Here is a 24,112-nt window from a genome sequence, read left to right on the forward strand (position 1 = left end):
CCTTACCTTGTATCAAAAAGATGCAATTAGTAGAAATAATTACAAAAAGCCTTAAGGGTCAAAAATTTCCCCCCGTTGGGGGGGGGGGGGGGGGGGGGTTGTGCGGGGGCGGGCGTGAACCCGATCGGCGCCCCCGATCAGGGCAGCGCCACCATTTTACATGGGTGGGCCAATTAAGACGTGCGTCTGGAAGCATTGAGCACTCCCTGTGCAGGCGGGGGAATTCCCTGAGTTGGGGCCTGCAGAAAGCTCCCTGAGGCACAAAGGTGCCTCAGTGAGATTAGTTTAATTTATGAAACATTGAAGAAAGGTAAAAAAAAATTTAAGGACATGTCCCCTTATGTGAAACTGGCACATGAGCTGGGACATATCCATTAATTTTTTCAAAAAATTTTATTTAATTAATAAACCCTTTATGAAACTTTATCCCAGCTGTGGATGAGTTTTCATGAAAAATGTGAAGGCCGCCTGGACTCTTTGCCTGCCCAACGTTAAGGTTGGACAGGCAGCATTCTTAACAACTATAATTACTTTGTTAATGGCCTTAATAGGCTTTTGACAGTTCGGCAGGCGCGCAGCCTACTCGGCTGCGTGCCTGCAGAACTAGCAATCTAAATGACATGCGGTGACATCGGGACGCATGCCCAACGTCACCGCACATCATTTTATGCCCCACTCGCTGACCCGAAAATTCCTCCCAATATAAATCTATTAATGTTGTTTTTCTTTTAATGAAAACCTATAAAATGGGTTAGTGCGAAACAGCCATTAAGATTCTTTTTATTCATTCAAGGGATGTGGGCTTCAGTGGCGAGGCCAGCATTTATTGTCCATCCCTAATTGCCCCTAAGAACGTGGTGGTGAACTGCCTTCTTGAACTGCTGCAGTCCATGTGGTGTGGGTATACCCATAGCATAGGGCATTAAGATTCATGCTATTTATCATGGGCTCTCCATATATTTGGCGATGAGATTTTTACTGAGGTCACAGATGAAGAAGGGCGTTGCAATAAGTAATACACTCTTTAGTGCTTGATGTTGCCACTGGCTTATAAGACTTCATAAAAATTCATTAACACCCAATTTGAAATGGCCTAGAATTCAGTGGGAGATGCTGGAACTTCTTAAAAATTTAATATTCCCTTTATTTACAGAGAACAGTTTTTCCTCCTACTCAGGATAAGGCAAGGGATAAACTGCAGGATGAAAACAACTACATACTGCAAATCCAAGAGTTTACAAAAAGCACACCGGAGGTTGCAATGTAAACACAGTCATATAATCAGGGCTTGCAGGCAGTTTAAAAACTAAAATGTATGCCCCTACATTTTTAAACATTTATTTACATTGTTTACCTCAAAGATGTAAACAGTTAAGCAGTGTATTTCACTGGTCATTAAAGACTTGTTGTTTAGTTACAAGTGGAATCACTATTGGAATCCTCAGCGTTCAGCTGTACTTCCTCTTTAGAAAAATGCTGAATGCACAATAAATGTTGACAAAACACACTACTCCTAACATACATACACAGCTAATGAAGGTCTAGAACAATATCAAAAAGACAAAGGAAATACACGGCAAGAGAGCAGAACAACAGTGCACACAGAATCATCAAAGTTTGTATATAACGTTTTGTGTGTCACGGCAGTGGATCACAGTCCCGAATTACTTATGGGCATACTGAACCTTTTAAGGAAGACATGCTTTTTAAAAAGACATACAACCAAAGACACTGAGCAAAAAGTGGCCGAGAATATAAAGTAACCACTTTCTGGAAAATTCCTATGTGGATTATACTTGACCAACTAGTCCTGAGAAAGCATGGAATGTCGCACCTAAAAAGGTGTCAAGGCCTACTTCAGATAGAGCCACTTGAAAGGAAGAGATAAAATGCAAAAGGCTCCTGTTGAGTTACATCTCAGAATGTGGAAATGATCTGAGTTGAAAAAAAACAAACTCTGGGTGAAAAACATGTTTCTTCTTTCCCAGGAATAGACAAGGAAATGGGTTAAAAGCTAGCTATAGACTTGATATGTGTGTGCTAGTGTGCTGTGACAGTAGATGATGATCAGCTAGGCACCCTTGTGGCTTGCAGGCAAAAGGCTATCTCTTTCTCTCTGTTGCTGGATGCAAGTCAGCAAAGCCACACTCAAAAAGGAAATAGGACAGCTTCATCAACCAACCTGCAGAATCACGTGTCTCCAAATCAACTGCTAAACTGCCAAAGTCAGCTCTACCGGAATCACCCAACTTAACAGCCACAACATTTCACCATCTACTCCTCATGGACAAGGAAAAGACTGATTTGTATACATTTTTTGTAACTTCTATTTGGACTCATTTGGACTATTTGCATTTCTGATCTGTGGGTTGCATTATTTTTTCTCGGGGTTTTAGCAGCTAACAAACTTACTCTTTCTTTGACTCAAGTGCATGGTTAAATTTGCTCTTTCTAAAATATAAACACATTTGGGCTGGGAAAAGGTATCCATTGGGAGAGGTGGGGGGTGAAGGAGATCCCTTTTAAATTAACCTTGTTGTGACCAACCAAGGGGATTGAATAAAGAAGGGGAGCGGGCTCATTCCTCTTTACCCGAGAGCGTACCAAAATTGGGGCCCCATTCACAAAGTTAACAAATTGGGGGAACTCGCCAGGGGACCAGTCGTAACTCATGCTATTGCATTTTCTTTTCTCATGGTAACTATGTGATCAAAAAACAAACTCATCTTCAAAAAGTGACTCAAGTTTGATATGATACCTTCAGGATGTGGACATTTGGTTGGTTAGAATTTCTGCTGTGGTTTGCCTGATCATCCACTGTAACTTCAGTCCTGAGACATCATTAAGTAAGGTGGGAGAAAAGTATAAATGGGATTAATTTGGATTTTTCTAATGAAGCGCCAGCACAATGTGGTGGTCTCCTTGCGTGCCAGAAAAATCTACCATTTTACAGCAATTTGAAGTGATTTATCGACAAGTTAGGTTAGCCATATTTGTGTATGGGTTTCCTATTATAAACATTGATATTAAACATAATGCCAGAAGCAACACATATGGTCAAGAATTGAAAGGTTCTTACTAACAAAGGTTTTGGTAAATATCAGCTCCGATTCACCTTATTAAAACCAGTGAGAAATGACAAATTTCTGTCGTGTATTTATGCGTAAACTTCATTTAATCAATGTTAAGATGCTGTATAAGTACAAGTTGTTGTCATTGTTTATGATATGAACATACACATATTCTGGCTGGGCCAGCATACTCTGATCTGATTATGACCTCAATTCCACTTTCCTGCCTACCCCCAATACCCTTAGACTCCCTTGTTAGTCAAGAATCCATCTACCTCATCCTTTAAAATATTCAATGATCTGCCTCCACTGCTCTCTGAGGAAAAATTCCACAGGCTCATGACCGTTGGGAGAAAACTCATCTCTGTCTTAAATGGGAGACCCCTTATTTTTAAACTGTATCCCCTAGTTCTAGTCTCACCCACAAGGGGAAAACATCCTTTCAGCGTCCACCCTGTCAAGTCCCCTCAGGATCTTACATGTTTCAATAAGATCAATTCTCAATATTCTAAACTCCAATGGATACAAGTCCAATCTGTCCAATCTTTCCTCATAGGAAAACCTCCCCATCCCAGGAATCAGTTGAGTGAACCTTCTATGAACTGCTTCTAATGCAGTTATGTCCTTTCTTAAATAAGGAGACCAAAACTGTACACAGTACTCTAAATGTAGTCTTACCATTGCCCTATACAACTCTAGCAAAACATCCCTATTTTTATATTCTATTCCCCTTGCAATAAATGGCAGCATTCCATTTGTCTTCCAAATCTCTTGCTGTATCTGCATACAAACTTGAGATTCATGTGCCAGGACACCTAGATCCCTCTGTACCTCAGAGTTCTGCAATCTCTCCCCATTTAAATGTGCTGCTTTTCTATTCTTCCTGCCAAATGGACAAGTTCACACTTTCCCACATTATAATCCATCTGCCAAATTTTTGCCCACTCACAACCTATCTATATCCCTTTACCACTCCTTACATCCTCTTCACAACTTACTTTCCTATCTATCTTTGGGTCATCAGCAAATTTAGCAACCAGACATTCAGTCTTGTCATCCAAGTCAATGCCCTGTATCACTCCATTCATTACATCTTTATGGGGTAGGCAGTGGTGTAGTGGTATTGTCACTGGACTAGTAATCCAGAGACTCAGTAATGCTCTGGGGGCCCAGGTTTAAATCCCACCATGGCATATGGTGAAATTTGAATTCAATAAAAATTTGGAATTAAAAAATCTAATAGTGATCATGAAACCAGTATCGATTATCGTAAAAGCTCATTTGATTCAATAATGCTCTTCAGGGAAGGAAATCTACTGCCCTTACCTGGTCTGGCCTACATGTGACTCCAGACCCACAGCAATGTGGTTGACTCTTAAATGCCCTCTGAAAGGGCCGAGCAAGGCACTCAGTTGTATCAAACCTCTAAAAAGCCCAAAAGGAATGGAACTGGACAGGCCTAAGCATCAGAAACAACAACGGCAAACTCAGCCCAGTCGACCTTTCAAAAACCTCCTTACTAACATCTGAAGGCTTGTGCCAAAATTGGGAGAGCTGTCCCATAGACTAGTCAAGCAACAGCCTGACATTGTCTGTAAGATATGATTCAGCGAGTGTGACCATCACACGTGGCCTTTCCAGTAGCATTTATTCCAGGCACAGTAGTATAAAGTTGAGAGGGAGTTGCCCTGAGAGTCCTCAACATCGACACCAAATCCCATTAAGTCTCATGGCGCCAGGTCAAACATGGGCAAGAATACCTCCTGCTGATTAGCATGTACTGTCCACCCGAGCTGATGAATCAGTGCTCTCCATGTTAAGCACCACAGACCAAGTTGACCGAGTCCTAAAGAACATAGCTGCTGGAGTGGGTCTGTGGCAGGTGGTGAGGGAACCAACAAGAGGGAAAACCATACTTGACCTCATCCTCACCAACCTGCCTGCCGCAGATGCATCTGTCCATAACAGTATCAATAGGAGTAACCAGCACACAGTCCTTGTGGAGACGAAGTCCCATCTTCACACTGAGGATACCCTCCATCGTGTTGTGTGGCACTATCACCTTGATAAGTGGGATAGGTTTCGAACAGATCTAGCAACTCAAGATTGGGCATCCATGAGGCACTGTGGGCCAAAAGCAGCAGCAGAATTGTACTCAAACACAAGCTGCAACCTCATGGCCCGGCATATCCCCCACTCTAACATTACCATCAAGCCAGGGCATCAACCCTGGTTTAATGAAGAGTGCAGTAAGGCATGCCAGGAACAGCACCAGACATACCTAAAAATGAGGTGTCAACCTGGTGAAACTACAACACAGGACTACTTGCATGCCAAACAGTGTCACCAATAAGTGATAGATAGAACTAAGCGATTCCACAACCAACGGATCAGATCTAAGTTCTGCAGTCCTGACACATCTAGTCACGAACGGTGGAAGACGATTAAACAACTCTCAGGAGGAGGAAGCTCCACAAATATCCCCATCCTCTATGATGGAGGAGCCCAGTACAGCAGCGCAAAAGATAAGGCTGAAGCACTTGCAACAATCTTCAGCCAGGAGTGCCAAGTGGATGATCCACCTCTGCCTCCTCCAAAAGACCCCAGCATCATAGGTGCCAGACTTCAGCCAGCTTGATTCACTCCACGTAATATTCAAAAATGGCTGAAAGCACCGGATACTGCAAAGGCTATGGGCTCTGACAATATTCCAGCAATAATACTGAAGACTGCTTCAGTACAGCTACAACACTGGCATCAACCCAGCAATGTAGAAAATTGCCCAGTTATGCCCTGTACACAAAAAGTAGGACAAATCCAACCCGGCCAGTTACCGCCCCATCAGTAAAAGTGATGGAAGTAGTCATCGAGAGTGCTATCAAGCGGCATTTGCTTAGCAATAACCTGCTCACTGATGCTCAGTTTGGGTTCCACCAGGGCCACTCAGCTCCGGACCTCATTACAGCCTTGGTTCAAACATGGACAAAAGAGCTGAACACCAGAGGTGAGGTGAGAGTCACTGCCCTTCACATCACAGCAGCATTTGACCATCCTTCCATCATGAGGTCAGAAGTGGGGATGTTATGGAATAGTGTGGGTAAAAGGCATTGAAGTGTTTGACCAGCCATGATCACATCGAATGGCGGAGCAGGCTCGACAGGCTGAATGGCCTTCTCCTGTTTCTATGTTCCTATGTTGCCACTTGTCAGCCCAAGCTTGGATATTGTCCAGGTCCTGCTGCATTTGGACATGCTCTGCTTCAGTATCTGAGGAGTTGTGAATGGTGCTGAACATCGTGCAATCATCAGCGATCATCCCCACTTCTGACCATATGATGGAAGAAAGGCCATTGATGAAGCAGCTGAAGATGATTGGACCTAGGAAGCTACCCTGAGGAACTCCTGCAGTGGTGTCCTGGAGCTGAGATGATTGGCTTCCAACAACTACAACCATCTTCCTTTGCGCTAGGCATGACTCTAACCAGCGGAGAGTTTTCACCCTGATCCCATTGACTCCAGTTTTGCTAGGGCTCCTTGATGCCACACTCGGTTAAATGCTGCCTTGATGTCAAGGGTAGTCATTCTCACCTCACCTCTGGAGTTCAGTTCTATTGCTGGAATATTGTCAGGGCCCATAGCCTTTGCAATATCCAGTGCCTTCAGCCATTTCTTGCTATCATGCGGAGTGAATCTAATTGACTGAAGACTGGCATCTGTGATGCTGGGGTCCTCTGGATGAGGCCGAGATGGATCTTTCACCCGGCAATTCTGGTTGAAGACTGTTGCAAATGCTTCAGCCTTGTCTTTTGCACTGATGCGCTGGACTCCCCCTTCATTGAGGATGGGGATATTTATCGAGCCACCTCCTCCAGTAAGTTCAATTGTCCACCACTATTCACGACTGGATATGGCAGGACTGCAGAGCTTAGATCTGATCTGCTGGTTGTGGAGTCGCTTAGCTCTATCTATTGCTTGCTGCTTAGGACTACTTGCATGCAAATAGGATGCATTGCAGCTTCACCAAGTTTACACCTCATTTTTAGGTACGCCTGGTGCTGCTCCTGGCATGCCCTCCTGCACTCTTTGTTGAACACTCTTCATGTCACTCTTTGCTTTTTAAAAAATATTCTGTCTATTCTTCTCATTTGCCACTAATCTTTGCAGAATTGTATGTTTTTTCTTTCAATTTAATACTATCTTTAACTTCCTTAGTTAGTCATGGATGGTGCGCCTGCCCCTGGAATCTTTTTTTTTTCTCACTGGAATGTATCTTTGCTGAGTGTTTTGAAATATCTTCTTAAATGTCTGCCACTGCATTTCTACTGACCTATCCCTTAACCTAATTTCTCAGTTCACTTTAGCCAGCTTTGTTTTCATACCCTCAACTGCCCTTATTTAAATTGAAAACACTAATTTTCTACTCACTCTTCTCTCCCTCAAACTCAATGCGAAATTCAAACATGTTATGATCACTGCTGCCTAGGGGTGTTTTGACCATGAGGTCATTAATTAATCCCGACTCATTGCGCATTACCAGATCTAGAATAGCCTGCTTTCTGGTTGGCTCTAGAATGTGCTGCTCTAAGAAACTGTCCCAAAACACTCCGTGAACTCATCTTCCACATTACCTTTGCCAATTTGATTCACCCACGGTCATCACTGTACTTTCTCAAGTCCCTGTTATTTCTTCCTGTTGTTGCTGCAGTAATAACAGTGTAGTTACTTTTTGGGGGCTATAATCTACTCCCACAAGGGACTTCCTACCTTTACTATTTCTTATCTCTACCCAAGCAGATTGCACATCTTGATCTTTAGTACTGTCATCTCTCTGTATTTTACTAATGTCATCCTTAATCAACAGAGCTACCCCTCCAGCTTTTCCTAGCTTCCTGTCCTTCTGAAATGTCACGTACCCTTGGATATTTAGGTGCCAGCCTTTATCATCTTACAACCATGTCTTTGTAATGACTATCAGATCATACGTATTTATTTATGTGACATTAAACCAAGGCCCCATCGAGCCTCTCATGGCACTATTTGACGAAGAGCAACAGATTTCTTTTGATGTCCTGGTCAACATTTATCCCTCTCCAGCAACACCAAAAACAGAATACCTTACCATTTATCTCTTTGCTGTTTGAGGACCTTGTGTGTGAAAATTAGCTGCCAGAATATCCTACATTACAAAGTGGCTACACTTGAAAATACCTAATTGGCTATGAACCACTTTGAGGTGTCCAGAGATCGTGAAAGCCACCACACGGACAAAAGTTCTTTCTTGAAGATCGCGGACAGAATGGGGATGCAGGAAAGGCCAATGCATTATGATCACAGTCACAGGGGATGTCATTGGTATTTTAGTTGGTCTGAATATGCCCACACAGATGCCTACCTGATGGGATAGGCTCATCCTCCGTCACTCCTGTATAACTGTAGACAAAACATTAAATACTGAAGCTTAAAAACAGATTGCCTCCCTGAGTCAAGTAAGTCACTTTACATTAGGGGATCAGACAAAGAAACCTAATTTGGCAAGGTAAATATAGTTTAGAAAATGGGAAGGCAGAGAAGAAAAATATATGCATTTAAAATAAGGTTACAATGCTTTGAATAACTCTACATTTTAAATAATATTTATATTCATGGAAATGTACAACACTGAAGGGCATTCAGCCTGCTGTGCCTGTGCTGGCTCTTTGAAAGAGCAGTCATATCTAGTCCCACACCCCAACTTTTTGTCCATAAACAGGATTATATTAATTATCTTTGTGCTATATTTTATAGAAACTTTACAAGGTAATCATTAGTTACTCTCTACAGGCAGGTCCAACATTTTTTTTTAAAAGGCTTAATTGATTCCTTTTGCTGATTAAGAAAACTGATTTTGCTGGGGGAATGACCTTTTGCTTTGAAATTATATTAAAACAATAGACATTTAAAAAACGTATTTGTGAGCTGTACATCCAGGAAATACACAGTCACTTTTCCCTATAAATTACGAATTTAATTTGCTATTATAGTTTGAAAACTCAAATGCCTCATTTTGATTGTTATTCATTAGGCTCAGGGGAAGTGTTTGGCTTCTATGTCTGGACAAGAAAGGGTAAAGCAGAGCAGAAACCTCATTATTTTTGAAGACTGTCCCATAACTCTCACACTTCAGCTACACAGGGGAATATTGCTCAGTCAGTGGGCAGTAATTGGTTGCTCACAAGTGGGTTGAAAAAAGAACACTGGAGTCTCAACACGCACTTGGTAATTATTGTCCACTATTTAACAATAAACAGCAAAACTAATTGCTTCTGCAGACCAACAAACCCAATTTAAATCACACTTTTGACATTTTTATTCTTGGACAGTGTCCATTAGGAATTACACTCCAACTCCCACTTGTCTTCCACCACTAATAAAATAGGATCATCCAACACCCACAGATACAATTTGCTTTGTTATTTGTTTCCTGCATAGGCTGCAGCTGGACTGTCATGTTCATGATGGTGTGAAGTGCTTTCAGGTGCACACTGTTGCAAAAGTGGCAGTCTAACTTGGGTATCAGGTCTTAATCTGTACTGGAGCTCACTAAAAGTATGGAGAGCATAAATCATAGACTCATCAGGATGGGAGACTATAGCTACAGTGAAGAGGCTTATACTATTTCTACACTGGAACTAAGGAAGTCAACAGGAGATTTATTTTTCTTTCAAATTATAATGGATTTTGTTAGGGTAAGTAGAGGAAGAAGGTTTCTTCTGATGGGGAGCCTGTGATGAGGGGGGGGGTCACCAATTTAAAATTGCCACCATGAGAGATAGTAGACAGGCTACAAGAAAAAGCTTTACACAGAAGGGGTGGCTGAGGCAGAATCCATTGCATCTTTTAAGGGAATAATTGATAAATATGTAAAGTGGTAGAAGATATGTAGTTTTGGATTGCTCTCGCAGTGAGACTGCACAAATGTGATGGAATTTTCCAATGCTTCAAATTTCTATGACACTCTGTTTGCCAAAAAAGGTTCTTCCATATCTAAAAGGACGCCCGGCCATTTTTTTCTCCTAAATTCACAAACTTTAGGGATGCTACTAAAGTATAACTGAGAGCTTGATTTGAAATTAACTGTTGGGAAACTTGGCATCGAAAAGTCAACGGGAGCCGCCAGCTCCCCAGGATAAGCGACTGTTCCAGCACTGCTTAAGGGCCAGGAAAAGGAGTGTCCCCCAAGGCCCTTCAAGAGGGGAGAGAAGAGATAAACTTTAATGCAAGGTACTCTCTCTCTACATCAGCCTCCAAAAACGGAAGATAAAACTTAAATACATTTGCTTTCTTAGGAGATGTTTCTAATGATGCAAGGCCATAGTAGCCTGACAGAAACTTTTTGCTGGCCAGAAAAGACCTACTCAGATGACAAATCCGTTGGGCATTTCTGGCTGACTTTCCTCAAAGCAAACAAACATAGATATTCCACCAGGCTAGGAATCAAGCCTGGTGCTCAAATGGAAATTAGATGCTCAGGGGGGTGAAATTGGTCTTCAGCGATAATGCAAAAAGGATGAAAATAAATCACCAGACCCTGGGTTAGGCAAATCAGAGAACAAACTATAGGTTAATTTGGGAATAAATTCTTGGAAATTCCTCTCCAGATGATGTTGCATGGTGTCACTATCCCTGTCAATACACTTACCTTCTACAACAACTCAACATGTCTTCCTGTTGCAGGAATCTATTCAGCTCCCTTGGAGCAAAACTATACTCATTGCAACACTTTCCAGAGGTCGATAAGTCTGCGAAAAGAAAAACTTCTTGGCACCTAATCTAACTTTGTTTAAGTAACCGGTTCTCAGCAGTAGTTTTTTGTTTTTATCAGCTCTCCAAGCCTGTCCTGAAAACTAAGAACCATCAACCTAGGGTGTCAATCAACTGGTCTTCCTTTAAATGTTTTACAGGCCTTAATATCCCCCACCAAGGGACCAAGACTATGTAAAGTATCCTAGATTCAATCAGACCAAAGCCTTGTACAAGTTAAAGGTTGCACTTTTTTATCCTCACACCAGCCTCATGATATTGGTCATGGACTTTCAATGACTCATGAACAATAGCACCCAGGTCCTTTTACGACTCAGCTGTCCTAATCATTGGAACCTGCATGGTATATAAATGCTTGGAATTCCTCTCCAAAAATAGATCACATTGTATTTATCAATATTAAATAATCCAATTACAGGACCGAGCTTTTTGTCAGAATTAGGGCAGAAGTTCTACATCAAATAATAGGTATATAAACAGTGGCAAGGATTGGATGTGTCAATTAACTATATGCTTAATATGTACAGGTAATAATATATCATTCTGAGAACATGCCTTAAATCAATAGACCTCTGAACCTCTAAATCTGTGAGGCCAATAACATAATTTATTCAAAAAGCTATGAACTGGTCATTTTTCTCAATGCCCTTTTCAAGGCATTCTATTTATCAAAGTTTGAAGGAAATTAATGGCTAACCACATTCCTAACATTCACCAGGTCCAGGCATGCTAATCATGGTGCGAGAATTGCTCTTAAGATAACACTGTGAACTCGGTTATCCCAGAATCAGTGCCAGGCTCCTCCAGCTGTAGTTCTTGTTCATATGTGCGACCTAAAACTGTTCTGAATACACAAGGTTGGTAGTAATGCACCATCTCCAAAATTCCTGAAACCCAAACTAGAGAAATCTGTCCTTCCAAAGCAAAAAAGACATCTGATTTTTTCCCCTAGACTATCCTCTAGAGAACTTGGGAACTGGCAAATCAAGATGGCCATTTTTCAAGGTACCAAATGATTTAGAATGATGCACTATTCAGCATAAAACAGAAGATTGTAGGAATTAGGATTAGGTCATTCAGCCCCTCAAACCTATTCTGCCATGTAATTAGATCATGACTGATCTATCTCAACTCTATGTACTCATGTTGGTTCTAGAATCCTTAAAACCCTTGCCTAAAAAGAATCCATCAATCTCAATTTTGAAATTTTCAATTCACCTACTCTCAAAAGCTTTTTGAGGGTGATAATTCCACGTTTTCAATGTCCTTTTTGTGAAGAAGTTCCTCCAGAACTTCAACTGCCTAGCTCTAATTTTAAAGTTATGTTCCCTTGTTCAGGACTCATCCACCAGAGGTATTGAATTGGTTTCTCTCAATCTACCCAGTGAAATCAATTCATCATCTTAAATATCTCAATTAGATTATCCCTTAGAAATGCAAAAAATAGGACAGATCTGGCAATGGGAAAGATACAAAGAACAGCAAAGGGTGATAAAACAGGTAGTAAGAGCTACAAAAGGAATTACAAAAAGAAGGTTGTAAGGGATACCAAAATCAAAACAATTTTATTTACAATTATATCAGGAAAAAGAGGGTGGCCAAGAGCAATGTGGTTCCCTTAACAACTGCTAACATGGGGTGATATTTTCAAATGAAAATAAGGAAATGGTGGATGTGTTGAATAATTGCATTGCATCAGTATTCAGTGGAGGAAGAGGTCAGCATGCCAGAAGCCCCAAGGAAACCAATATGAATCAGGGACAGGGACTCACCAAAATTAATGTAAGCAAAATAACAGTAATGAAGAAAATAATGGCACTAAAGAGTAACAAATCCCCAGGACCAAATAGTTTCCATCTCAGGGTTTTAAAGGAAGTAGGTGAGAACATATTACAGATGCTCTAACTGTAATCTTCCAAAGTTCTCTAGGGAACCATTGCTTTAGATTGGAAGATTGCACGTCATGGAATCATACAATGGTTATAACAAAGAAAGAGGCTATTCAGTCTGTTACGTCTATGCTGGCTTTCTTCAAATGCAACTCACCTAATACCACTCCCCTTCCTTTTCCCTGTAGCTCTGCAAATTTTATTTCTTCAGATAATTATTCAATTCATTTTTGAAAACCATGGTTGAATCTGGCTCCATCACACTACTTAAGAAAGGCGATAGAAGAAAACCAAGGAATTATAGACCAGTTAGCCTAAATTCTGTTGTTAGGAAGTTACTAGATTCTTTAATTAAGGATAGGGTGATTGAATATCTTGAAAGTTTTCAGCTAATTAGAGGGCGCCGGCATGGATTTGTAAAAGGTAGATCAAAGCTGAATTTTTTTTGAAGAGGTGACTAAAGCACCGAGCAGGGGAATGTCTATAGATGTTATTAATATGGGCTTCCAGAAGGCATTTAATAAAGTCCCTCATAAGAGATTGCTAGCTAGCTAAAATGAAGCACATGAAATTGAAGGCAAATTATTGACCTGGTTAGGAAATTGGCTGAGCTGCAGGAGACAGAGAGTAGGGTTAATGGGCAGGGACTCTAATTGGTAGGATTTGACTAGTAGTGCTCCACAAGGATCTGTGTTGGGGCCTCAACTATCCATCACATTTATTAACAACTTAGGTGACGAGATAGAAAGCCAATGATACAAAGATAGGTGGCACTGTAAGCAGTACAAATTGAAGTACAAAATTTATGAAGAGAAATTGATAGATCCAAGTGAATGGGCAAAACTGTGGCCAATGGATTTCAATGAAGGCAAATGTGAGGTCATCCACTTTGGAAAGGATAGAACACAGTACTTTGTAAATGGTGAAAAGCTAGAAACAGTCAAGATGCAAAGAGTCTTGGGGGTCCAGGTACATAGATCATTAAAATTTCATGAACAGGCATAGGAAAATAACCAAAAAGCCTAATAGAATGCTGGGCTTTGTATTTAGAGGACGAGACTACAAAAGGGTAGAAGTCTTGTTTCATTTATAAAAATAACTGGTTTGAATACACATGGAGCCCTGTGAGCAGTTCTGGGTACCACACCTTAGGAATGATATCTTGGCCTTGGAGGGAGCACAGTGTAGGCTTAACAGAATGATACCTGGCCTTCAAGGATTAAATTAAGAGGAAAGATTACACAAACTCATGTTGTACTACCTGGAATTTAGGAAGTTAAGAAGTGGGTTGATTGAAGATTTCAAGATATTAAGGTGAACAGATAAGGTAAATAGAGAGAAACTATTTACAGTGTTTGGGAAGTCTAGGACTATGGGGCATAATCTAAACTTCCCACAGCTTCCAACTTGATAGTCGCCCAACCTCGGACGGCCCGCTTCTACCTCCTACCCAAAATCCACAAACAGAACTGTCCTGGCAGACCGATCGTGTCAGCCTGTTCCTGCCCCACGGAACTCATTTCTCGTTATCTTGACTCCCTTCTCTCTCCCCTTGTCCAGTCCCTTCCCACCTACATCCGTGATTCCTCTGACACCTTACGTCACATCAACAATTTCCAGTTCCCTGGCCCCAACCGCTTCCTCTTCACCGTGGATGTCCAATCCCTCTACACCTCCATCCCCCACCAGGATGGTCTGAGGGCCCTTAGCTTCTTCCTTGAACAGAGGCACCAACAATCCCCATCCACCACTACTCTCCTCCGTCTGGCTGAACTTGTTCTCACACTGAACAATTTCTCCTTTAACTCCTCTCACTTCCTCCAAATAAAAGGTGTGGCTATGGGTACCCGCATGGGCCCCAGCTATGCCTGTCTCTTTATGGGGTATGTGGAACATTCCTTGTTCCAGTCCTACTCCGGCCCCCTCCCACAACTCTTTCTCCGGTACATCGATGATTACTTCGGTGCTGCTTCATGCTCTCGTCGGGACCTGGAAAAATTTATTAATTTTGCTTCCAATCTCCACCCCTCCATCATCTTCACATGGTCCATCTCTGACACTTCTCTTCCCTTCCTTGACCTCTCTGTCTCAATTTCTGATGATAGACTGTCCACCAATATCCATTACAAGCCTACCGACTCCCACAGCTACCTCGACTACAGCTCCTCACACCCCGCTTCTTGTAAAGACTCCGTCCCATTCTCTCAGTTCCTTCGCCTCCGTCGCATCTGTTCTGATGACGCTACCTTCAAAAACAGCTCCTCTGACATGTCCTCCTTCTTCCTTAACCGAGGTTTTCCATCCACGGTCGTTGACAGGGCCCTCAACCGTGTCCGGCCCATATCCCGCGCATCCTCCCTCACGCCTTCTCCTCCTTCCCAGAAACATGATAGGGTCCCCCTTGTGCTCACTTATCACCCCACCAGCCTCCGCATTCAAAGGATCATCCTCCGCCATATCCGCCAACTCCAGCATGATGCCACCACCAAACACATCTTCCCTTCATCCCCCCTGACGGCATTCCGTAGGGATCGTTCCCTCCGGGACACCCTGGTCCACTCCTCCATCACCCCCTACTCCTCAACCCCCACCTATGGCACCTCCCCATGCCCACGCAGAAGATGCAACACCTGCCCCTTCACTTCCTCTCTCCTCATCGTCCAAGGGCCCAAACACTCCTTTCAAGTGAAGCAGCATTTCACTTGCATTTCCCCTAACTTAGTCTACTGCATTCGTTGCTCCCAATGCGGTCTCCTCTACATTGGAGAGACCAAACGCAAACTGGGCGACCGTTTTGCAGAACACCTGCAGTCTGTCCGCAAGAAAGACCCAAACCTCCCTGTCGCTTGCCATTTTAACACTCCACCCTGTTCTCTTGCCCACATGTCTGTCCTTGGCTTGCTGCATTGTTCCAGTGAAGCCCAACGCAAACTGGAGGAACAGCACGTCATCTTCCGACTAGGCACTTTACAGCCTTCTGGGCTGAATATTGAATTCAACAACTTTAGATCTTAAACTCCCCCTCCCCCCATCCCCTCCCCGTTTCTCCCCCCTTTTTTTTCAATAATTTATATAGATTCTTCTTTCCCCACCTATTTCCATTATTTTTAAATCTAAAACTAAAACCTTGTTAGTCTGTCCACCCCACCCCCACTAGAGCTGTACTTTGAATATCCTGTCTTCCATTCTTAATTAGCACTTTTCTTAGACAAATATCACCACCTTCAACACCTCTTTGACCCTTTTGTCTGTGACATCTTTTGATTCTCCACAATCACCACACCCTCAACGTCTCTCCCCCCACCCCCCCCCACCAACCTTAAACCAGTTTATATTTCTCCCTTCTCCTAACTATGCTTCAGTTCTGCCGAAGGGCCATGAAGGCTCGAAACGTTAACTGATTTCTTCTCCGCCGATGCTGCCGGACCTGCTGAGTTTTTCCAGGTAATTCTGTTTTTGTCTTTAGGAAACACTTCTGCAGATAAAAGGTAGGAGAAGTTTGGAACTTTCTTCTGTAAATGATAATTGATATTTGATCAATTGTAAATGTTAGATCAGAGATTGATCGATTTTTGTTATCCAAAAAGTAGTAAGGGATATGCGGCAAAGGGATATGGAGTCAAGTTGCTGATCAGCCAAGATCTCATTGAATAATGGAACAGACTCGAGGGGCTAAATGGTCTACTCCTGTTCCTATGTTCCTAAGGGAATACAAGTCAAGTCTATGCCTAGTCCATCTAGTCTAGTCTAGTCTAGTTCATCCCGGGTTTTATTCTGGTGAATCTGCACTGTACGTCTTCCAAGGAAAATATCTCCTTCTTGAGGTGCCGAGAATCGAATGTAATATGCCAGATGTGTTCTCTAATGCTGTAACCCAACTTCCATCATTTCGCAATCCAATCCTGGAGATAAAGATCAATATTCCATTAGCCTTTTGTACCTGCCCACTAGCTTTTAGTGAATTCTGTACTTGAACCCCTAAATCTCTCTACTCATCACTGTTCCTAGCTTCTCGCAATTTAGAAAACACCCTGATCTAATTTTCTTTAGGTCCAAAATTGATGACCTCACACTTTCCCACACTGCATTTCATCTGCCACGGTTTTGTCCACTCAATCTATCAATGTCCCTTTGCAATTTTCTATCCCATCTGACATTTATTGTGCCACCTTAGTGTCATCAGCAAACTTGGATATATGGCTCTCTCCAGGTCATTCATAAATATTGTGAAAGGCTGATGCTCCAGTAGAGATTCTGGGAGACACCACTAGTCATATTCTGCCAGTTTCAGAAAATACTCTCTACTCCCTACTCTCTACCTCAAAATCAATTCCCTATCCAAGCCAATGGGCAGCATCTTCCCCCCGTTGGGGGGAGTTGTGTGGGAGTGGGCTGGTTCCCAATCGGCGCCCCCAGTCAGGGGCGCGCCGCCATTTCATGTGAGTGGGCCAATTAAGGCTTGGATGGGCACCATTAATCATTTTAATTACTTTTTTAATGGCCTTAATAGGTCATTGACAGGTTGGCGGGTGCGCAGCTGACTTGGCTGCACGCCCGCTGAACTGAAAATCTAAATGACACGGGGTGACGTCAGGACGCACGCCCAACGTCACCGCGTGTCATTTTACACGTCGGCGAGCGGGCCCCGACGTCTTGATAGCAAATCTAAGCTGGCAATAAAAAGACTATAAATTAATCATAAATCTTGGGGTGGATATGATTCTTATGGGTGGCAGCTTAGAATAGTGGGCTGATCATAATAGAGGCAATTGCCAGAAACAGGACAGTTTCAGTTGAACTTGCAGCATATCTGAAGATATCTGAGACTGGTGCTTCAAGTCCCTTCTTTCACCTGATCTTAAAGCTAGACTGTAGGGGGGATATTCAGATAGTCTCAGGGAAGAGAATTTAAGGACAAATTAAGAGAATGTACAAAATGAAAGTGAAAGCGTGTGACATCCCAAGAAAGGTCCACGTTAAAAGTTGAGCTTCTCTGCACTAGCTCTCTTGAGAAAGAGGTGGTTTGAAATTGGAATTTAATTGGTTTAAAGGATTAACTTTTTTTTAGGTTGTGAGTACTAGTCTCATCCGTTATTTTAAATTGGCAACAATGTGCAATCAGAGCATTTAAAAGATACAGGAAATTTAGCAGAAGTATCATTTATTCAATATAATTTTGTAATTATACTAAAACATTATTCATTTTCATATCAGTGTTCTGCTCTGAACAGGTCTCTGCCACGAGCCAGCCCTATTGAAGACATAGATGGAATCAACGCAGGTCAGTTTCTTAATTTCTATATGGGCTGTAACTTCAGATTGGTGTGGGAGGTGAAACAAATGCTTCTAGCTGCACTAACTGCATACTGACTCAGCAACATGTTTCACAGCGTTAGGCAGTTCCAAAATGGCTCCAAATCCAATCTGAAGTTGCAAGCCAAATTGCTTCCAGCAATGTCAATGCTGAACAGCAAGGAGACCTGACCTGGCTCAGTTGAAAATTTTCAAATTGTATTTATTTCTCAATATAAAAAAAGAGTATATTCTGAACAAAAAATTCTCTTCAAGGATGAACCTGCAACCTCTTTAGTATCAGAATAAGAAGTAGGCCATTAGAAGGGAGATGAGGAGGAATTTCTTCACTTGGTGGTGAATCTTTGGAATTTTCTACCCCAGAGTGCTATGCAGGCTCAGTCATTGAGTATATTCAAGACAGAGGGTGACAGATTTCTAGATATTAAAGATATCAAGGGATGTGGGGATAGTGCAGAAAAATGGCGTTGAGGTAGAAAATCAGCCATGATCTAGTTGAATGGCAGAGAAGGCTTGAGGGGCCAAATTGCCTACTCCAGCTCCTATTTCCGATGCTTTACAATCCAGCTGTCTCAAGTGCTCATTGTGGGATAGTATCTGCTTTCAATATCTGAAAGTCAAGTACAATAAGTTTAAATTATTCCTCTCGTACCAGACATTCAGTTGAGATAGGTAGACTGAGCCAGTTTGGCCTCTTAAGTAGAATTTAAAGTGATTTCACGTGCTAATCTGTTGAATATGCTGAGTTAACAAAATGTCAAGTCAATAAAACTTTGCATAAGGATTAGCGTCTAATTCAGCTTTCTCACCAATTTGAAAACCCACCTTCTGACAATTTTTGACAGAGCTGCATTGAAAACCATGTCAAGTAATAAACTCAGTTGTGAAGCACTTTGGAACTTCAAACGTCATGACAGGTAGTATAAAAATGCAATTTTTTTTCCTTTAAAGTAAAACACTATTACCTACAATGCAAAGTTGGGTTGCTAACTCTGGTTAAGATGTTCCTGGAGGTTTCATTGCATGATTTCCCACCTCTAACCACCTTCCCCACACTCCCTGACATGCAATTGTCATGTTCCTCTACATTGTTCGCTTCATAATTGGCAAAGCATTCTTCATTACCCAATTAGATGATTTTTGACTGTTAATCAAAAAGCCTTCTGTCCCACTTCCAATATTTTTTATAACTAATTGCATCAATGGAGTATAATGTGGGAAAATGTGAAATTGTCCTTTTTGGCAGGAAGAATAGAAAAGCAGCATATTAATTAAATGGAGCAAGATTACAGAACTCTGAGGTACAGAGGGAACTGGGTGTCCTGGTACATGAATCAGAAAAGAAAAAGTTAGATTGCAGGTGCAGCAAGGAAGGCAAACAGAATATTGTTATTTATTGCAAAGGGAATGGAATATAAAAGTATGATGTTTTGCTCCAGTTGTATAGGGCATTGGTGAGATCATGTCTGGAGTACCGTGAAAGTTTTGGTCTCCTTATTTAAGGATATAAGTGCGTTAGAAGCAGTTCAGAAAAGGTTCATTTGACTTATACCTGGGATGGTGGGGGTGGGGGGGTGGTGGTGGTGGTTATCTTATGAGGAAAGGTTGGACAGGTTGGGCATGTATCAGTTGGAGGTTAGAAGAATGAGAGGTGGCCTTAAGAAACATAGAAAATCCTGAAGGGACTTGACAGGTTGGATGCTGAAAGAATGTTTCACTTAATGGGAGAGACTAGAACTAGGAGGCTCAGTTTAAAAATAAGGGGTATCCCATTTAAGACAGAGATGGGAATTTTTTTCTCTCAGAGGGGTGAGAGTCCTTGAACTCTCTTCCCAGAGAACAGTGGAGGCAGGGTCATTTAATTTTAAGGCAGAGATAGATTGACTTCTTTGTTAGTCAAAAATCTAAGGTTATCGGAGGTAGGTGGGACTGTGAAGTTGAAGCCACAATTAGATCAGCCATGATCTTATTGATTGGCAGAGCAGGGTCTAGGGGCCTAATCCCTGGAACCATTCCTAGTCCTAATTTGTATATTCGTATAGAATGGTTACAGCATAGAGGAGAAAGGTGTCCATGCCAGCTCTCTGCAAGATCAACTTGTCCCGTCCCATTCCCCGGCCTTTTTTCCATAGCTGTGCAAATCTTTTCTCTTCAGATAACTATCCAATTCCCTTCTGAAAGCCATAATTGAATCTGATTCCACCACACTCTCAGGCAGTGCATCTAGATCCTAACCACTCACTGTGTAAAGAAACGTTTTTCCTCATGTTGCCTTTGATTTGTTTGCCATTCACCTTAAATTCCCTTTATTCTCAATCTTTCTGCCAATGGGAACAGTTCTCCCAATTGCCCTGTTCAGACCCTTCATGGTTTTGAACAACTCCCAAACTTCTCTTTTCCAAGGAGAACAGCCTCAGCTTCTCCAACCTATCCATGTAACTGAAGTCCTTCATCCCTGAAACCATTCTTGTAAATCTTTTCTAAAGCGTTCACATCCTTCCTAAGGTGCAGTGCCCAGAACTGAACACAATGTTCCAGCTGAGGCCAGTATTTTATACAGATTCACCATAATTTCTTTGCTTTTGTATTCTTTGCCTCTATTCATAGAATCAAAGATCCCATATGCCTTTTTAAATGCTTTTTCAACCTGTTCTGATACCTTCAACAATGTATGCACATATACCCACTCTGCTCCTGCACTCCTTTAGAATTGTAACCTATATTTTGCCACTCTTCATTCTTTCTATCAAAATGCAAATTCAAATAATTTTTTTAAAATAAAAACACAATTTTTTAAAATAAATTTTTCTCCCATGCTACTTGCAGCAATCACCTGTAGATTAATATTTAATTCCTGTGGACTGCAGGACAAACCTGGGAGGCTAACAACCAAACAAAAGCACATTTTGTTCTGAAGGGAATAAAGTGAAAATTAATATTTGCTAACAGATTATATGTCCAATTGAGAAAATTTGTGTTTCCCTCTTCCTTGTACTGTGGCAGGAGTTGTGATTTCTGCAAAGTAGCAAAGCACTTAATATTTATTGTTCTATGTTGTTCATGTGCTTGTATTACTGCTTAGTGAAATGGGTTTAAAAGATGAACAATTGACTCAATAAGCTATCTTCAACAAAGAATGGGCCCTGAGGGTTGGTATAGTAACACCAGGATGTGAAACAACATGTAGCTAATACCAAAGGTTCCCATTTGGTGACAAGTAGACAAAAGGTTGTTCCCTGATGGGCAATCTTTGCCTTAAAGCAGTTGTCTTTTAGTGAAAAAGTAGCTTTAGGAAGGAAAGAAACCTGCTGTTAGAGGAAAGCCGACAAGATTATCAGCTAATTCCCACAATGAAAAGATGTGAACACATTAAAATGTAAGTCATCAGCCGATGTACTGTTTGATTTTTAACATAACAGCCACTGAAATTATCTGTACTTAAAATAACTATAAATAACACTGCTAATATTAATCTCCCAAACACTGCATTATTTTTGGAATCTTAAAGAGGGTCTCTGTTATTTTTAATTTTTGTTTGTTAGTAAATGCTATACTGGGAGGGGTCTCCAATTACCTACTGGTGTCAGTAATTATACCAGGTTTCACACTTTTAAATAAATGATTAATGACACACTTGGATTTCCAGCATCCGCAGTTTTTTGCTTTTACACTTAAGCAAGCATATTATGCAGATCTCCCTCTCATGTTAAGTTTGATATCAGTCATGTCTTGAATGGGGAGTACTACTTACAATTCACTGCATCTGTTCTTCAAATCACTACAAGGAGAACTGTACATAAAGAAATTCTTCAAACCAGCTGCTCTACTAGGTAACTGACACACACTAGTAAACATATACAGAGAGCTTCCATGATAACATTAAGGGTTATGGGGCAATTTCAGCAGAATATAGTTCTCCTTTATATCTATTAGTAGCAGCGCTTAAAATTCTCTTTCAGGCTTTTTTGATGTTCTTTACTTTAGCTCAATATTTTTCAGATTTTTAAACTTTCAGCAATTATGCTCCTTCCGTCTGGAATTCTCTTCCTAAAAGATTACACAAAAGTAAAAGAGCAACATAAATATAAAACATGTTAGCTCCCTTGTTGACATGTTCATAATTCAAACAAAGTATATCCTTTAACTTTGCAAATCTTGTGCCATCACACTTCAATATGCAGCAATATATTTTTAAAAAATATATATTTTGATTCATTTTCTGTTTCCCAGTTACTCCTGCTCATTTTCCATCATCAATGCTATCCTGGAGAGCATTAGATCTCAGAGGATAGCTTCACTGCCATCCAAGTCCTTTCTGACTTTCACATTATCACCAAGGCATTTTGATCAAGAATCATGGAACTCCCCTAGGGAAGCCTAAGTGTAACATCAGTCAAACTGGGATGCGTTAGATGGGATTTCAGTATTATAATGCTTTAAGCATTGGTCCAGGCTGCATACAATAGAGTTCAAACCCACCTGTTATTTCCTGAAGTGGTTCAGAAAAGTTGGGTTCATCACACAATGCCTGCAGCAAAGCTTTCTTGACCTCACGTTCAGCTTTATACACGATGCTGTCCAACTTGGGCTCTCCAACCACAGAGTAGATGTAAATCAATAATACAAGAATTTCTTCAGGGTTGTAATCAAGATAGTCTCTTTCCCCGTGGGACTTGATCATAGGCAGAAATTGGGTTAAAACGCGAGACAAATCACAATCTCCAAGCGTCTGAAAAACAAAACAGAAATGTTTCCAATTTCAGTGCAAAAAATGTAGTGACTAAATTCAAGTATTTTTCAAGTTGGAATAAATTTTCTTATGCGAATAGTTCCCGTACAAAATACCCCAAACTGCTCTCACACATATCGAAGCTTAAACCAATGCCACTCAATATTAACAGTAATAAATATCTAGAAAACAGTTGTGAAGCAAAATGAAGCACATATTTCAGATAAAGTGAAATGGAATGACACCAAAGATATTTTTTTAAATAGACAAGTTGCAGATAGGGGATTGGATTTTTTTCAATAGCCAGGTCATTTTCCAAGTAACTGTACTATAACTGTTGATGACCAGAATTCGTAACTAAATACTAAATGCTGTACCAGTGCTCTATGATAAATATATAAGTGCTGAGTTGCAATACTGTATAATTCATGAGCATTGTTTCAGCTGTTCAGGATCACATCAGAGCATCCAAAGGCATTTATTTATATATGAGAGACAAGGGAGGCAATGATTTAGATCAAGTGAACATCACCTTCTTTGAGCCAGAAAAATCAATTTGTGAGTATATTGATTGAAGGTACATGTCAAGGGAACTGGTCACTCACATATGCCAGCTTCTGCAGGATTTGGTGCCACGGGGACTCGGAGGGCATCCACTGCCTGTGGCAGTGAAGGTGACTGCCGCACTCAATTTCTATAGCATTGACTCCTTCCAGGGCTCCACTGGGGAACTGTGCAGGATCTCACAAGCCTCCACCCCAAGGTCACGGATGCCCATTTTTGCCAAGGCACGTAACTTTGTCAATTCTGAGAAATCAGGCAAGCCGGGAAGCAAGAACATTGGGGTTTTCTGAGATTTCCAGATTCCCACAGGTGCAGGGTGCTATTGACTGCACTCACCTGGCTCTTAAATCTCCCTGGCAACAAGCAGTCCAGTATGGGAACCGCAAAGGCTTCCACTCTCTCAATGTTCATCTGGTCTGCGACCATAACAAACAGATCATACACGATTGTGCAAGATACCCCAGGGGCATCCACGACTCGTACATCCTCAGCGGATCTCAAATCCCTGACATCTTCCACGAACCACGCAGGCTGCAGGGTTAGTTCCTCGGGGACAAGGGCTACCTGCAAAGGACATGGCTGATGACGCCCGAGCAGCGGCCTCAGACTGCTGCTGAGAGAAGTTACAACAGGGCTCATGGCGCAACCCAGAGTTTGATTGAGCACATCATAATGATCCTGAGGGTGTCACGCATCATTGTGGCTTACTGCATGCTACACAACCCAGTGATGAAAAAGGGGGAGGAC

At 41.5% G+C, this 24,112-nt stretch overlaps 1 protein-coding gene across 1 annotated transcript in view; it reads right to left on the minus strand.

Moving 5' to 3' along the window:
* scfd2 (sec1 family domain containing 2) overlaps window positions 1–24,112 on the minus strand; it is a 361,104-nt gene that overhangs the window by 185,779 nt on the left and 151,213 nt on the right. Inside the window, exon 5 of the mRNA XM_078547836.1 lies at window positions 22,552–22,801. Coding sequence (XP_078403962.1) covers window positions 22,552–22,801 — 250 coding nt within the window. The remainder of the gene's footprint in view (window positions 1–22,551; window positions 22,802–24,112) is intronic.

Source organism: Cetorhinus maximus, chromosome 1, assembly GCF_964194155.1.
Source record: "Cetorhinus maximus chromosome 1, sCetMax3.hap1.1, whole genome shotgun sequence".
In the NCBI taxonomy this organism is placed as follows: domain Eukaryota; kingdom Metazoa; phylum Chordata; class Chondrichthyes; order Lamniformes; family Cetorhinidae; genus Cetorhinus; species Cetorhinus maximus.